At 45.0% G+C, this 17,139-nt stretch overlaps 1 protein-coding gene and 1 long non-coding RNA gene across 2 annotated transcripts; one reads left to right on the top strand and one right to left on the bottom strand.

The window, feature by feature from the left end:
• Window positions 1-1,974: 1,974 nt before the first annotated feature.
• On the bottom strand, window positions 1,975-4,165 carry LRRC10 (leucine rich repeat containing 10). The gene has a single exon (XM_043887433.1). The coding sequence runs from the start codon at window positions 4,105-4,107 to the stop codon at window positions 3,268-3,270; it is 840 nt and encodes a 279-aa protein (XP_043743368.1). The 5' UTR covers window positions 4,108-4,165; the 3' UTR covers window positions 1,975-3,267.
• Window positions 4,166-11,728: 7,563 nt separating this feature from the next.
• LOC122679104 lies at window positions 11,729-13,941 on the top strand. The gene is made up of 3 exons (XR_006336329.1): window positions 11,729-11,768; window positions 12,878-12,966; window positions 13,687-13,941. It is a non-coding gene; the product is annotated as an uncharacterized LOC122679104 (long non-coding RNA).
• The last annotated feature ends 3,198 nt before the right edge of the window (window positions 13,942-17,139 follow it).

Below are 17,139 nucleotides of genomic sequence, written 5' to 3'. Positions count from 1 at the left end.
ATATTCAAGAATACACCCATGTTTCTTTCCCTCTTTGAATTCATATCCTTTGAAGACCTTACAGATTTTTTCATCATTGGCCTAGGATATCCCAAGTTCACGAATTAGAAAGTTTTTAAGTTTCAGAGGTGAAGTACCAGCGTAGGCCCCTCTAATTCCTGTAAGAGTTTTAGGATGGAGTTTCTTTTAACTCAGAAGCAGTTATGGAAACTGAATTTTTCAGTTTTCACAAGACTTTCATGACATGGAGATTTTTGGAATGTATGTTAATACTTAACCGCATAGAAATTAAGTGCTTAGGATTTTAAAGTCCTTTTTAGTAGCCTTCTGTTTTTCTTTGAAGAAGAAGAATATATGTGCTGGGTATTTTACTCGTAAGTCAGAATCCATTCTTTGCCTGCTTGAGGGCCACGGGGCTTACCCTTGCTGACTGCCTAACAACTCCCTGTTGTCTGGTTTTATACGGCTTAATTCAGGAGGCTCTGGTGGGAAAGGGGAATTGGTATTTTCTTCCTGTTTTTGCTCTTTTTCCCTGGAATTGGTTGCAACCCTGGAGACCTGCCACTATAGCTTAGTGGGCAGCCCCTCTTTTCGTGGCTCTCAGCTCTTTCTGCATTTTGGTAACATTTCTGTTCCGTGTTCATTGGGCCAATATGGGTGGGGACAGCTGCTGCTGTTACCTAATGCTAAATACAGTTACTCCTGTTACTCTAACATACGCATTTTCTTGTCAGGACTACGCATTTTCTTGTCAGGACTCTGAGGCGTAAAAGTCAATAGAATACTTTGTATAAAATCTTTTACTGAAGTCTGCCTTGTTTTGTGCCTACGCTTGTGTTTTAGAACATCATTAAAACAGAAATGTAAAGAGCACTTTATCTTTTAATCATAGGATTATTATAGAACATTTTCTGATTCTCAATATGAATAAAGATGTCACATTTTAAAATTGTGAGCAGTACCTAACACCTTTCAAAGAGGTATTGACAAAACTATGTGAATTAACTTACACAAGACCTGGGGATAGTGCTTGATCTACAGTCATGCTTCGTAAGGGTCAGTGTGTTTCCCTGTCCCTTGGCCTAGGTGCGTGGTAAAATCTCCAAAATTCAGTGATAGAACTACCAAGAACTGGGGCTTCAAAGATTATCACCTGCTTCGTGTTCTCAGAAGTGGACAGACCAGAAGGGAGGGGAAAGCATATGAACTTTAAAATAACAATATTCTTTCTAAGGTAGTGAGATTACAAGGGGGGTGTTTGTGTGTGTGTATTTTTTTACAGTGACAAAAGACAGTAAATTGTCTAGCAGACACACACCCATGTCTTCAGTCTCATGTCTTTTGCTCTCATGATAGGAATGGCATTAGTGCCAAGGGAAAGTCTCACATTTTCATGTATTTTAATGATTTTGCAAATTCTAGAATAACAGGGCAGGGTATATTCTATTTAGAATCTTAAAAAATGAATCCTTGGTAATTATACCTGTGTTTTCCTATGTAGGTAAAGCAGAAGTGTTTGATCACATTGCAGTAGTATTTCTTATATTCAAGGCCAGAGATACTATTCGTTGAAAATTTACTGAGATCGTTTTTTTTGGGTTGTTGTTTTGCTATTTATGGTTTATTCCTTTAAACAAGGAGTTACACTGGTTGTAGGGTAAAAGTGTCACGCTGCCGTGATATGACAGTTAGTAATTAACAGCATATTAAGTAAACATTAGCCATAACCTACCACACACTGTTCAGTGTACTTCGTACACAATGACAGTGCCCAAGAGCCAGAAACTTACCATTTTACTGACTAGAAAACAGGCCCACGGAGAAGTGAGTGACTAGTAAATGACCAAAGTGGGGTTTGATCTCAGGCAGTTTGAAGGGACATGCTCTTAACCGTATTACAACCTGTGGCTTCCTTGGAAAAAGTGGGCCCCTTACTCCTAGGAGGGAGTAGCAAGAAATATTTGTGGAAGGAAAATAGTCGTCTGTCTAATGTCGTTTTAGAGCCGAACTTTCCTGGGTTGAGATGCTTTTAGGGAGAGCGTACTTTTTAAAAGCTAACGTTTTCAGTGTTTTAGTTAAAAGGACACTTTTCTGAAAGAGTTCAGGGACAAAAAGGATTGTGTTATTAAACTACCCATTGACAGCAGTTTCTGGAAAGACATATTCGTGCGGAGAAGAAAAGGTCATAATTAACATATTAATACTTCAAAGAAATAGCAGCTTGAATACCCAGGTTTATACATGGACCACCAAAAGATTCTATACAAAAATAAATCAGGGAAGGCAGAGATGCTGAGGCTGAAGAGGCAGACATTTCCTATATGTACACTACAACCTGCAGTTCCAATTTCCAAATGCTTTTTTCAAACGAACGGATTTTGCACAACTTTTTTACCTAATATGATTGTGGAAATGTGGTCCCTGCATGCAAAGGGATTTAATTCAACCCTAGTTCATTACTGTTGAGTTAACAATAGGATTCTGCTCCACTGAGGCAGCCAGTTTGGCTTGATATTAATGAGACCACCCTGCCAAAGAGGTTCTGTTTTCTAGATGACTCTCAGCATTGCCAGTGACAGCACACAGGTGGGAGTAGACGTTTGGTCAAATCTTTACAAAAAGGAAAATGAAACAGCGTGAACCACAGTCAAGCTCAAAGTGGCAGCTGGACTCCACCAGGAGGCATTCCCCAGCAGGGGTGTCAGCAGCCACTGAATTGCAGGGGAAAAGCTTCATCTCCAGCCTTTGCAACAAACAAGAGTTTCTATGAATCTGACTGACTAGGTAGACATGTCATTTTTAAGTAACCTGAATAGTAATATTTTCATGCCAATTATGGTCATTCATAGTATGAAAATACACCCAGCAGAGGACTGGAGACAGGCCACCTGAACTGTTAGATAAGTTCTGTAACTTACACCTGATTTGGGAAGCGCATGAGCCTCGTGACCAGCCAGTTCTAGAGGCTGGGGGAGGCCAGACTGTCCCAGCCTTTCTTTCCGGTGTTTCAAAATACCTGTTTGGAGAGGCTGATTTTCTTGCAAAGAAGTTGTCTTGCTACCTATAGCACACAGTTCCCTTTGGGAGAGATGTTCTTGGCCATGAGTATTTTCTTCTTCTTGCGGGTTAGGCATTCCATCTGATGCTGTTACATTTGCCGCCGGCAGAGATGCCCCACGTGACCCAGAGCAATCCTCTGCACTCTAATGGAGCCGTGTCCAGAAGATGCTGGAGTTGTCCTTGGCTTTGACCTGCCACTGAAGCCTCTCAGGAGCCGGTAGGAGGAAGTGGAAGAGGCAAGGCAGGTAGCTGCGCCTCCTGGCTCTCCTCCCTGGCCAACGCGTAGCGTCTGGCTTTTCTAGGGTCAGGCTCTGGGGTCTCCTCTGCCCATCTTCCTACTCGACGCACCCCTTTGGCCACCTTGGGTGCATTCCTGCAAGGATTGTGGTCATAGATGACCAGCTTCAGGCTGGACAGGTGGGCCAGGCTGGGGAAGGAGCGGATGCTGTTCCGGTCCACGTCGATTACCTCCAGGAAAGGCATGTGAAGCAGCACAGGGGGGAAGTCTGTCAGCAGGTTACCTGAGAGCCAGATGGTCCTCAGCTCCCGGAGGCGCTGGAGCTGGCCTGGCAGCAGACGCAGGGCGTTGGAGCCAGCGTGCAGGGTCTTAAGGAGACTCAGCTCACAGACCACCTCCGGCAACTTGGTGAGATAATTGGCCTCGACCCACAGGGTCCGGAGATTCTGGAGCAGGCTCAGCTCCCTGGGGAGATCACAGAGTTTGTTGTTGCCCAGGTAGAGGATGCAGAGCTGTCTCAAGGTACACACCACCTGGGGCAGAGCCTTGAAGTTGTTGAAATCCAGGGCCAGAATCTGCAGGTTCTGCAGCTGCCCCAGCTCTGGAGGCAGGCTGTTGAGGCGGTTGTCGCTCAGGTAGAGCTTGACCAGCTCCTGGAAGGAGCACACATGTGCAGGGAAGCGGCGTAGCTGGTTCCCACTCAGGTCCACCATCCTGTCCAGCGGCATCTCCCGGAGGTCTCTGGCCACGTAGTTCTGGCAGCGGTCGGCGGGTATGAAGGCCACGAGGGCCCTGATGGTGTTCCCCATGGCGAGCCGCAGCCCGCCAACCTTGGGGCTGGTGCTTCTGCTCCGAGGCCTGCCTTCCCCTCTCATTATAACCTGGGGGTTGCGTGACAAAAGCCAGTCACTTCAACAGAGAAAAGTGCTCCTGATAGCCACTTGAGTGTCCGGTGACAGCCAGGGTCCTGGAGGCGGGGTCTCACACACTTGCTTTCCGTTGCCTAGACCCCAATCCTCTTTATATTTGTTGTTTGTTTCAAACTGAAAATAGCTTCCCTGTTTTTTTCTGGCGGTAAAACGTTGGGACATTACAGAAAGGTGTAAAGAAGAAAGTAAACAACAGCCAGTCACACCCAGCAGAGATAAACACTGTAAACATTTTAGCAGATGTCCTCCAGCCTTCTTGCTATAAGTAATCAATTTGTTTTAAAAAATTTCACATACTATTTAGGAGTCATTTTTTATCATAAGATATGGACATATTTTTATGTTTACAGGTATCCATGCAATTATTTTAAACACCTGTAAATCATTCCATTATATGGATGCACTGTTATTTAAACAGGTCTCTTGTTAGGCATCTTGATTGCTTATAATGTGTCGCTATTATATATATATCCTTGTACATACAGTGTGAGCAGTTATTCACTAATTTCTTTAGGAAATGTCCTTAGAAGTATCACTGGGTCAAAGATACGTATCCTTTAAAGGCTCTTCATTGGTGTATCTGGACTAGTGTATACACTCCACAAGTGTCCATTTTCTTATTTCTTCTTTCTTTGCTGTCCAGTTGCTATGTTGTGTCTGACTCTTTTGTGTTCCTTTATGGACTATAGCAGGTCAGGCTCCTCTGTCCATGGGATTTCCCAGGTAAGAATACTGGAGTGGGTTGCCATAGTTTTCCACACTTAAAACAATGTATCTTTGACAAAAGACCACTAGAAAAACAGCAGAAAGAGAAGAACCAGCCTTCTAAAGCTTAAATAAAGGAGGATGTATTCCTACAGTGCACCTGTATCGGATGTGGCTCATCAAAGGTTTGTGCTTCCTTCCACAGAATGAAGTTGTGGGAAATAGCTGTCCATCTGGGACATTTCCTAGCACTAGTCTAGGGCAGTTAGGCTAACTTTGGCCAATGGAATGAGCAGAAGTGATATAAAATATTTCTAGGCCTGGTTTATTTAAAACACACCTCAACTTTCTCTGTACTCTTTCTGCATCTAACACTCAGGGTGACCCTAGAAGCCACCAAGTATGTGGAATTCATACATTAAAGTTTTGGGTGTCCTGGATCTCTGCCTCCCACACATACTTCCACCAGTGGATTTAGGTAAAGGAGAAACTTTCAATTACGTTAGGGCATCAAGAGCTAGGGGCTTGTCTCTTACATTATCCTAATGAATAGAGCAATCTATAAATCTATACTGATGTGCAAAGATATTTACGATAAATAAAGGCAAAAAAAACCCTTCAGCAGTTTGTTTTTTTACCATCCCATCTGTGAAAAAATATGCATATATTCTTGTTTATGCACAAAAGTATCTGTAAGACATAATAGTGATTACCTCTAGGGAATCTGAAGGTTTGGGGTGATAGGAATGCTGACTTTTCCATATACACCCTCTTGTACAGTTTGATTTTTTGAAAACTATATACATCTACTACTTCCAAAAACTGTATTCCAAAAGAAATGGATTGCTTCCATTTCCAAAAGAAATGAGTTGTTCCCACTTATAACAGCCTGCCTGCTCTCTGTAGGGTGTTAGGGTTCGCGGGAAGAACTTCCTCCATGGGCTTCCCTGCTGGCTCAGTGGTAAAGAATCCACCTGCCAATGCAGAAGACGTGGGTTCAATTCCTGGGTTGGGAAAATCTGCTAGAGAAGGAAATGACTACCCACTCCAATATACTTGCCTGGGAAATCCCATGGACAGAGGAGCCTGATGGGCTACAGTCCATGGGGTTGCAAAAGAGTTGAACATGACTTAGTGACTAAATAACAGCAACAACAAATGCTTTTCCTGCTAAACTGCTTATAACAGACTAAACTGGGCAATAGAGGAGCATCCCATGAGAATGGCCATTCTACAGACTATTTGGTGATGTAACATCACCACTCACCTTCTTTCTTCCCAGTCGTGACTAAAGCTGGTGTCCTTGGACTCTCTACACATTGAATGTCAAGAGCTATTATCTTAAGCCCTCTTCTTTGATGATTTGTCCTGTAATAAGTGGCCTCTCAACAGGTACTGTGCTTTGGCTCTATATTTAGCATGGTCAGTGGTGACCACAAATGGTCATAAAGCTGCTGCCCATATATGATAGGGATAATAATGATCGCTACCCACTATTATTTATAACTAAATGCTAAGCACCATGCTGGTGCTTTACATATATTGTCTCTTCTCACAACCTCTGCCAGGTAAAGATTTTTTACCTCAATTTTCAGATGCGAAAACTGACTCTCAGGTTTAAGAATAACAGTAAATAGTTATTGAGCACCTATTGTGTTTAGATGCAGGGAATCTAGTAGCTAGTAGATAGATAGGACCCTGATCTCACAGAGTGTACAGTTCTATCAGAGAGGAGTTAAGTCACACCAGCTGAAAAACTGCCCTTACACACACTTCCACTCAGCACTTCAGTGCCAGCCCCTAAATATGAGCAGGTAGCTAAGGATAACCGCACATGAGACAAGCCTTCTACGTGAAAGATGGAGGTTGGAATAAACAGAATAAAAGAAACCAAGAAAAAAACAATGGCGAGAGCAGAAGAAAATCTTAACTAATTTTCTGCAGTATTTTCAGAGAGTTAGCCGCAACACTTGTGACTGGTTACAGTATTATTTGCTCATTTAATTCTTACGGCAACCCTAAAATGTAGGCAGATGTAACAGAAAGAAAATATATGTGTATATAAATATATATATATATTATATATATATATATATAGGTTTCTACCCCTGCTTCCTGGTACAGAGCTCCTAAAACCCTTATACCTTCCTTCCCTGTGTGATAGGACCACAGGGAGCATCTTTTATTTGTTTGTTTATTTTTGGCCGGGCTGGGTCTTCGTTTCTGCTCAGGCTTCCCTCCAGTTGCGGCAAGGGGGTGGCACTCGCTAGTTGCACACGGCGAGCTGCTCAGTGCGGTGGTTCCTCCGGTTGTGGAGCGCGGGCTTGAGGACATGGGGGCTTCAGTAGCAGCAGTCTGAGGGCTCCGTGGTTGCAGCCCCCGGGCTCTAGAGAGCAGACGCAATAGTTGCGGCACACAGGCTTAGCTGCTCTCAGCACATGGGATCTTCCTGGATCGAGGATTGATCCTGCGTTGGCAGGCAGATTCTTTATACTGAGCCGCCAGGGAAGCCCACACGGAGCACTTCTTGTTCTAATATTTGGTCTTGAACCCATCCAGACACAGGGTTCCTAAAACCCTTGTGAATTCCTGAGTCATAAGAACACTGGGAACACAGTTGTTCTAATGAGGAACTCTGGGTGGGGTCCTGGGTGGCTGCTGGATAGGGGCTGGTCACTGGAAAGACCCGGTCATGATTGGAAGCTTGGAATGTCCATCCCCACTCCCTCATCCTCCAGAGAAGGCAGAGAAGCTGGAAATGGAGTTAATGATGGATCATGCCTATGTGAGGAAATTCTCCATAAAATCCCAGTATGAGGGGGCTCGGGGAGCTTCCGGGTGGGTGAACACGTCCAAACTGGGAGGGTGACACAACCCAACTCCATGGGGATATTAGATCCTGTGCTCAGGACCCTTCCAGACCTTGCCCTGTGTGTCTCTTCATCTGATTAGGCCTTCTTGGTCATGTTCTTTAACAAACTGGTAACCCTAAGTGTTTCCCAGAGTTCTGTGTGCTGCTGGCAGAAGGATGCATTGCTGGGCCAGGGGAATGCAGCGTGGAGCGTCCTCAAAGAACCTCCGGGAAATGGCCAGCATTGAATATCTGCCGTAACAGAAGGTAAGTTCTTGCCAAAGGAGAATTATTGGGTTGGCCAAAAAGTTCACTCGGGTCTTTACCCTCTTCCAGAAAACCCCAGTGAAATTTTTGGCCAACCCAACAAAACTGTGTATCCAGAGTGAAGGAAATCACCTCTCCCTCCTGCTGGGCCCAACCCCTAGCAGGTCAAGGGGTAGGAGAGGGGGAGGAAAAGGAAAAGTGGAGTCAAAAGAGAGAAAGAAAAGACATGTACCTTCTACCTCCAAAGCCAGCTCCTTTCTCTTTGTTGGTCCCCAAGCCACAGGCCAGGCCACAGATGGGCAGAAAGAAGTGTTAAACTGGATGAGATATTAAAGTGTTGATGTAGACGTGGCTAAATATTTCAATATCTCAAAGTGTCAAGAAAGCTGTAGAATCTGCCCAAAATGCCATCTGGAGGTTGGGATAGGAATACGCACGGTGTGTGTGAAAGGAGAGATAAGAAGAATACGGCTAATCTTCACTACACTCTACTGGATTCCTTCACTACACTCTACTGGGTTCAGCCCCCATGATGAACCGGTATGAAATGATCAAAGTGGCCCCTAGGAAAACAGCCTGAATCAAAATGACAATACATTCTTGGGCACAAATATACACATCTCGAAGAAAAGACAATCCATGTTGCCAAAGACCTGCAAACAACTCTTGAAAACAGAAAACATAAATTGCTTTGTGTTCCAGTAATTAGTTTTGAGGTGCAGCTGGTGTTTCCTTTGTTAGAACTCATGGGAACCATGGTGCTGGATGCTGAGAGGGGAGTCCACAGCCAGGGTCCTGGGCCTTCACAAAGAGTGGTCCAGAAGCAAGCTCATCCCTTTCAAGCCTGAAAGGCCAAGTGAAAACGCATGTCTGACCATGCATCTGTTGGCTTTCACTCCAGACTCTTCCACTGAGTTGTCTGCACAAAAATTTGGTCCAGAACTAACTGATGTTGGGTCTTAAGATACTTCAAGTTTCAGTTCTAGTATGGGGTTTCTTAATTTCAATGCAGTAGAAACCATCTTTGGATGATTCAGTGAACAGGAATTTACGACAAGATGTTAGGATGTACTCACAGGCTCCCTGAATATCCTGAGGGGCCTGGCTTGGATGCTGCAGCCGGAATCGTGTCCTAACTCAGTGCAGAACTGGCACTCCTGGGCTCGACCCCTCTGCATCTCCCTTTGACTCCCTGGTGGTGAATGCTACCCCTAAACATGAATGTTGCCACCTTCCTCCCCCTCCCTACCCTGCTCTGGAAGGAATTTTTCATAGGCCCTGCTTCTTTGCATCACCAGCAGTTGAATCTGATGGAGAGATTTCACTGGCCACATGCCCACACTAACCTGAAGGAGGCTAGGTTTGAGGTTTTGGATTCTGTGATGGTGAGTGGCTTTTTTCCACCACGAAGATTCATAAGGTGGGAAATTCCCCCAGACACAGGAAGGTGAGTTGTATGCTGTTTGTTGTTCAGTCGCCCACTAGACGACCCTGTGACCCCATGGACTGCAGCACGCCAGGCCTCCCTGTCCCTCACCATTCCCTGGAATTTGCCCAAGTTCATGTTCATTGCATTGGTGATGCTGTCCAGCCATCTCATCATCTGACGTCCTCTTCTCCTTCCTCCCTCAATCTTTCCTAGCAACAGGGACTTTTCCAACGAGTCGTCTGTTCCCATCAGATGACCAAAATACTGGAGCTTCAGCTTCAGCATCAGTCCTTCCAGTGAATATTCAGGGTTGATCTCTCTTAAGATTGATTGGTTTGATTTCCTTGCTGTCCAAGAGAATTTCGGGAGTCTTCTCCAGCACCACAGTTTGAAGGCATCAATTCTTTGGCATTTGCCTTCTTTGCTGTCCAGCTCTCACAACCATACATGACCACTGGGAAGAGTTGTATACTGACAGCTGAAAGAAATCACAAATACCCATCATGACTAGCCTATGGTCAGTTCAGTTCAGTTCAGTTCAGTTGCTCAGTCATGTCCGACTCTTTGTGACCCCATGAATCGCAGCACGCCAGGCCTCCCTGTCCATCACCAACTCCCGGAGTTTACTCAAACTCATGTCCATTGAGTCGGTGATGCCATCCAGCCATCTCATCCTCTGTCGTCCCCTTCTCTTGCCCCCAATCCCTCCCAGCATCAGGGTCTTTTCCAATGAGTCAACTCTTCACATGAGGTGGCCAAAGCACTGGAGTTTCAGCTTCAGCATCAGTCCTTCAGGACTGATCAGGACTGACATCAGACACCCAGGACTGATCTCCTTTAGGATGGACTGGTTGGCTCTCCTTGCAGTCCAAGGGACTCTCAAGAGTCTTCTCCAACACCACAGTTCAAAAGCATCAATTTTTCGGTGCTCAGCTTTCTTCACAGTCCAACTCTCACAACCATACATGACCTCTGGAAAAACCATAGCCTTGACTAGACAGACCTTTGTTGGCAAAGTAATGTCTCTGCTTTTTAATATGCTATCTATGTTGGTCATAACTTTCCTTCCAAGGAGTAAGCGTCTTTTAATTTCATGGCTGCAATCATCATCTGCACTGATTTTGGAGCCCAAAAAAATAAAGTCTGACACCCTCTAATGGCTGTTTGATCGTGTATAATCAATTTTTCTCCCTATATCTATATGACTATTTCTTCCTATATGATTAATTTTTCTTCCCATATCTACACAAGCAGTTTCTTAGAGCAGACAATTAACCTGGAATATATGTGGATTTCTCAGAGCTGGAACATGACTCATTTCCTAAACAACTGTGTAATGTTAGAAGAATTTGAATGGAAGGATTATAATCTTAAACCCTTCAAAAGAATCCAGAAACATTCAATGTGACAGCTGATCAGCAGATAACAATACTGTTTACTCAGGAAAATGGTATGTCAGTTAAACAATGGATAAAAGCTATTTCCATGCGTTACTAGTAAACATTTATTAAAATGAAATGAAAGCAATCTACCAAAACAGGACTCCTAGGTAGTATTTGGTTAGCATGGTTCTGTTATGTAATTCAAAGTAAAAAAAGTTTTCATAGTACTATAACGTGTAATTTAGATTTATGATTCAGATTTCTATGATCTTATTTTAGTGTATGAAATGGCAGTAGAGAGTGGAGTTTAGAATTAAAAGCAAATGTTTCATCATTAAAGAGACCTTGTATAGTTTGAAGCTGGATTCTGGTTTTGTTTTTTTTTTCATATGTGTGTGTGTGTGTGCGCGTGGACTGTGTTCAGTCATGTCTGACTCTGCAACCCCATGGACTGTAGCCCACCAGGCTCTTCTGTCCATGAAATTTTCTAGGCAAGAATACTGGAGTGGGTTGCCCTTTCTTCCTCCAGGGGATCTTCTCGATCCAGGGATAGAACCTGTGTCTCCTACATTGGTAGGTGGATTCTTCTTCTTTTTTTAAAAAAAAATAATCTTATTTATTTTATCTTTGGCTGGGCTGTGTCTTCCTTGCTGCACAGGCTTTTCTCTAGTTGCAGCAAGTGGGTACAACTCTCTAGCTGTGGTGTGCAGGCGTCTCACTTGTGTGGCTTCTCTTGTTGCAGAACACGGGCTCTCGGCACCGGGGCAGCATCAGTGGTTGTGTCACAGGCTCAGCGGCTGCAGCTCCCGGACTCTGGAGCACAGGCTCAGAAGTTGTGGCACATGGGCTTAGCTGCTCTGGGATCTTCCTGGATCAAGGACTGAACCCACATCTTCTGCATTGGCAGGTAGATTCTTTACCACTGAGCCACCTGGGAAGCCCTCTGGCAATTATTTATTTATTTCTAAAACCTTTTGTTTGCCCCACAAGTCATGTGGGATCTTGGTTCTGTCACCAGAAATTGAACTGGCACCCCTTGCATTGGAAGCTCAGAGTCTTAATCATTGGACCGCCAGAGAAGTCCTTGGATTCTGTTATTTATTAGTTTGGAAGCTTTGGACAAAGTTTTCTGTGCCTTGGGCTCCTCATCTGTAAAACTGGAATCATCTCAGGCTCCACCTCATTGAGTTACTGTGTAATGTACTTATTATCTATATAAATGCATATAGGCATATGCTATTTGCTATATGCAATCAAGTTCAAGGTAACCTGGGACCCCATTTTGACTTGGTGTTGTATCAAAAAAAAGGTCGTAGAACATCCCAAAATAATGAATGAAATCCAATTTAGATCTTTATCACAGGCACTCAGGAAGCTGACAGAGGAGAGATCCCTTTCTGATGCCCAACAAATTCTTCTTAAGACTCCCTCTGCCTGCCTTTTCCTCTTCCGTCTCCTACGCAGAACGGGGCCCCAAAGGCCCTCTCCCTGAGTACTCCTCTGTACCGTCCCAGGGGACCCCTGGAGAATGGGGAGATGGTACTGCAGCCCTGCCCCAGCTTCCTGCCACTGTTCTCCTAGTCCTACCCCCTCCCCGGCTGGCTTGTCTCCCTTCCTCCTTGCTCTGTTCGTAGCCATTCTTTTTCTCCCCCCAGTAGCTATCAGCAGCCCTTGGGGGCTCCCTCCAGATTGCATTTTCTCAACATGAGCAATTAAGACGTAAAGCAGATGGGAACCCTCATGTGGGCACTTCCTGGGGGGCAGCCCAGGCGGGGAAGACCAGGCAGATCTGAACATCCCAGTGCTTATGTGGTTCTTGTTGCTCTACAGAAGCCCCATCCACCCTCCCCTCCTCTTCCGCTGGATTCCAGCACCAGGGGTCACCACTTTCCAGGGCAGAAAGGATCCCATCCTTCTTACTGGCAGAGCGGATAGGCAGCCCCTCCTCTTCCCACTGTCCACCTCTGGGAGTTGAAACCATTTAACCCTCTCTAGTGGATTTTATCTGTCTTCCAGGTTTGTCCTGCCCTGGTTACTGAACTGGACTCTGGTCAGCTCACCCTCCATGCAATAAGTCTACCTACACTAGGTTGTAGCGAAGGAAAGTAAGTGCTGGTTACAGGGCCGAGCAAGGGGAATGGAGCCCATCCTCACAACCCCAACTTCCTGATGGCTCTCAGGGAAGGGTTTTTAAAGATAGTGTTTGTGTCGAGGGCTGTAGAGGTCGTGGCTTTCTTTGGTTGGTTGGTGGTGAGGCAATAGGGTGATGTTTTCAGAATCTTAGTCATCAATCTTCTGGTTCCATGTTTGTGCTCACCATGTATTCACTATCCTCCACGTGAATGGGGGGGGGGGTCCTAGTTCTTGCAGAACAAGTCAAAGTACTTGTCAAATTGTTATGTTTGTCAGAGAGAAGGAACCAGGTCTTTGTTTCAGCACACTCCCTCACTTCCCTGACAGGTAACTGCTTGTGTCTGCTTTTTGGAAGTCAGGAAAAGCCTAGAAGACTAAAACCTTTTTCTATAAATAGGAAACAGGACATGGAAGGTCTGGCTCAATTTCAATCACCCCCCTTTTTTCTGATACCCCTCAATCCTCACAGAAACAGGTGTGAGACCAGAGGGGATAAAATTTTGAATAGAGAGGTTAGTCATAAACTCATAAGGGGAACTCAGTTTTGGGGAGACTTTGTGTCACTCTCATTTTTCATGCATTTGTATCAGGTGTAAAGTGGGTAAAATGTCCCTCAGGAAGCAATGCAGATTATGGATTAATTATTATTATTAATTATGGACTAATTATCACGATGGTTGGATTATTGACAGGCAGAGGGACAGCCTGCTGATTCAATGGCATTTCACAGATCCACAGGACACTCTTCCCAAAGTCACTGGAAGAACTGCAACCTCTGGCCACAGATGTCTGTGAATATCTAGAACACGACATGTGACAATCACTGTTGGCCAATCACTCCAGAGGGCTTTGTGCAGGTTTATCTCCAAGAACTTGTGGATGTTCATGGCTCAGTTCAGCCAAGTTGATGATAAAAGTTAGAAAAAGAATGTCTGAAGGGCAGACTGTCAGAGGGCAAGTGAGAGATGGGGAGAGACATCTGCCCCCAGCTGTGCCCATCTCCTGGGAGGTTCCCCAAGGCCCCGTGCTCACATCTCCTCCATTGCTTCTGGGATTCAGAACTTGAAGCTTCCAGAAAACGGCACAGATCAATTCATCTCTGTTCTTCATCTGCTCCCCTTGCCCACTGGGCCCTCCCTGCCCCCGCCCCACCAATTTCCCACTTGTCTGCTTCAGCGCGTCCTTGTGGGGTTAATTCAAGTATCGCGACTCCCCACCACCTTGCCTGGGCGCAGACTCCTCAGCCAGGACCTGGCCCCTGAGCATCTCCGTGGGGGCTATCCTCCCGTCCCTACTCGAATGTACCAGCACTTCCCTTCCCCACGGGCTCCCGCACCCCTGGTGAGGGCCTTCCAATGCGCAGCCCGCTGGGTTAGGAACGCTCTCCTCCACCCCATCCCTACCCCTCTCTTCTCTTGGTCATTTGTGCTGTCCCATCCTACATGACATTTCCTGACCTTTCAGACCAGGTTGCAATTTTATAATGTGCTGCAAGTCCTTCGGTGTGTAAATATTTGTTGACTGCCCATTTCCCTGCATGCACTGGACTTCAATCACCATGAGGGCAGAGATCTGCTGGGACTCGCTCCCTGGTGGATCTGGCTGTCTCTACCTCAGCGCCTGGCAACCGGAACATCCTCAGCTAGCAGAAATCAGTGAGCTCATGATAACTGCCTAGTGAAGGAGGCATTGACTTGCACACAGAAAAAAAATTTTTAATGCTAAAGTGAAAGTGAAAGTCACTCAGTCATGTCTGACTCTTTGCAACCCCATGGACTATACAGTCCATGGAATTCTCCACGCCAGAATACTAGAGTGGAGCTGTTTCCTTCTCCAAGAGATCTCCCCAACCCAGGGTCTCCTGCATTGTAGGTGGATTCCACTGGGGAAGCCCTTAATGATAAAGATGGCACCAAAGATAGGAAAAGAACACAGATTTAATTTATCCCCTGTTAGTACTGCAATAGACAGTACCTTCTGTAAAAACCTGGAGTTTTATATATATGATTGTACTTATAATGAATTCATAATGTGATATATAGTATGTAAACATATAATTTCACAGTATAAAAGTAATTGTTTTATTGAGAAAAGGAGAGTAATGGTGGAGAGTTTCAGATATAGAATGATTAACAATAATAAAATTACTTTTCTGGTTGGCATTTTAATCACAATTTTCCCTAAAAAATAATATAAATAATAAAAAAATATAAAATAAAAAATACTTCTAAGCCCATAGTTATAAAATCTATTTATCTGGGATTACATCTGGGGTTAAACCCAGGAATGAAGATCTTTCTTTTCCTATCTCATCCAGCACCATTACTAGTTCAATGTCTTCTTACATATGTATCACCCTGTGTTATGGTCAATACCATTAGTATGAGTAATACTATCTTTTTACCTTCTTTTCGATGAGTAATACAGACAACCAAGTCTCAGGGCATTTGTGCTAGTCTTTTCGCTCAGCCCTGAAATATTCCCTTGAATGAAAGGGTGTATGTATGTGTATGTATATGTGCATATCTGCATGTGTGTGTATTTGTGTGGATACATGTGAATGTATGACTGTATTGCATATGTATGCGTGTATAGGTGTGTGCATGTGTGCATCTCTGCGTGTGTGCATGTGTGCATCTCTGCATGTGTGCACGTGTATTTATGTGTGTATGTGTGCCTGAGGCTTGCATGTGTGTGCATATGTGTGTGCGTGTGTCCCCTGAAAATCTTTTCAGGCCCCTCCTCTTTTCTGGTTTCAGCTTAATGGGCATTTCCACAGAGAGGATCTCCCTGACCACCCTACTTGTGCTGGCTGCTTCTGCTCCCCAGTTTCTCTCCACTTAGCTCTCACCAGTTTGTGATGGTTTTGTTTACTTCTTTGTTCTCTTGCTCTTCTTTGGCAGGAGAGCTGCCTGAAGGCAGGGCTTGTACCAATCCTATTCATTGTTGAATTCTTAACCCTCATGACAGCACCCCAAAGTGGACATTAATTTCCTCGACAAATAACCAAAGAACCGACAGCAGAATTCCTTGCCCTCCTGGAGCATTTGAATGAACAAATAATGTATTACTCTGCTTGATAATGTAAACTCAAAGTGCTGTTAGCCAGTGACTAAATATATATTTATATTTATATTTTCTACCATCAATGATCATTGTGGTAAAAGAGAGAGACTCTGAGAAAGACTCAGAACTTATTGAGATAAGTTGACAAGATATACACAGGGTTGGAATAACCTGGAAAAGAGCTCATACGTGCTTGGCAACCTTTTGGGTAAACTCCAATTTTGTGCTTTCCTAAAGCGCAATGCCGGGGTGGAAGACAAGGGTTTCCCCTGAGATTTCAGCCTAGGACGACAAAACGTGCCCGCTTGGTGGACTTGTCCAAAGCTGGATTCCAGAGACGTCTCCCAGAGAACCCTGTGAAGCTGATTAGATCCTCACTCAATGCTGACCCGCTGAAATCTGTTCAGTAGCACTGCCGAGCTCAGACAACTGTTCTGAGAAAGGAGGCTTCAGAAGTGAGCCGTGAAATGAAACACGAGCCCTGAAGGAGCTCCATCTACACCACTCACGACTCCCCGGTGGAGAGCTGGGGTGGGGGGAAAAGAACAGAAGTGGGAAAGGCAACCTTTTTATAGCCCGAGTGTGAGTGAGAGGAACCAGGCCAGGAAGATGGGCCCTGAGGGGACCCTGTCTCACGCGCCATCCCTGGGAACCAGCACTGAGGGGATACGCTCTCTGAAGCTGCGTTTCTTGATGGCCTGGGTAATGGACCTTCCTTGTGATTACAGCCAAGTGCTGTTTCAGTGACCCTCTGCTCCCTGCTTTATGGAGTAGGATTTGCTATCAGAACACTCTGTCTTCTAGAAGGCTCAGTCCTTCTTACTTCATGGGTATGTTTCCTGGCTCTATAAGGTTTAGCGCAGCCGTTTGAGTAAATAGAGCCTTCTAGTTTATTAGCCTTTGCCGGTGACTTTAAACTAGTGGTGGGCTTGCCCTTCGGTTGGCAATGTCTGAAGATAGTTCTGGTTGTCATAGCTGAGAGAGAAAGTGTTCCTGGCATCTGGAGGATAGAGGCCAGGGACCCTGCTAAACATTCTCCAATGCACAGGACAGCCCTGCAACAAAGAATTATCTGGCCC

The sequence above is a fragment of the Cervus elaphus genome, chromosome 3, assembly GCF_910594005.1.
Source record: "Cervus elaphus chromosome 3, mCerEla1.1, whole genome shotgun sequence".
Taxonomy (NCBI): domain Eukaryota; kingdom Metazoa; phylum Chordata; class Mammalia; order Artiodactyla; family Cervidae; genus Cervus; species Cervus elaphus.
This window is presented reverse-complemented; position numbering and strand designations above follow the sequence as displayed.

What these genes read in the sequence shown, in the direction of transcription:
- LRRC10 (XM_043887433.1), bottom strand. Translation starts at nt 4,107, where the DNA reads ATGGGGAACACCATCAGGGCCCTCGTGGCCTTCATACCCGCCGACCGC.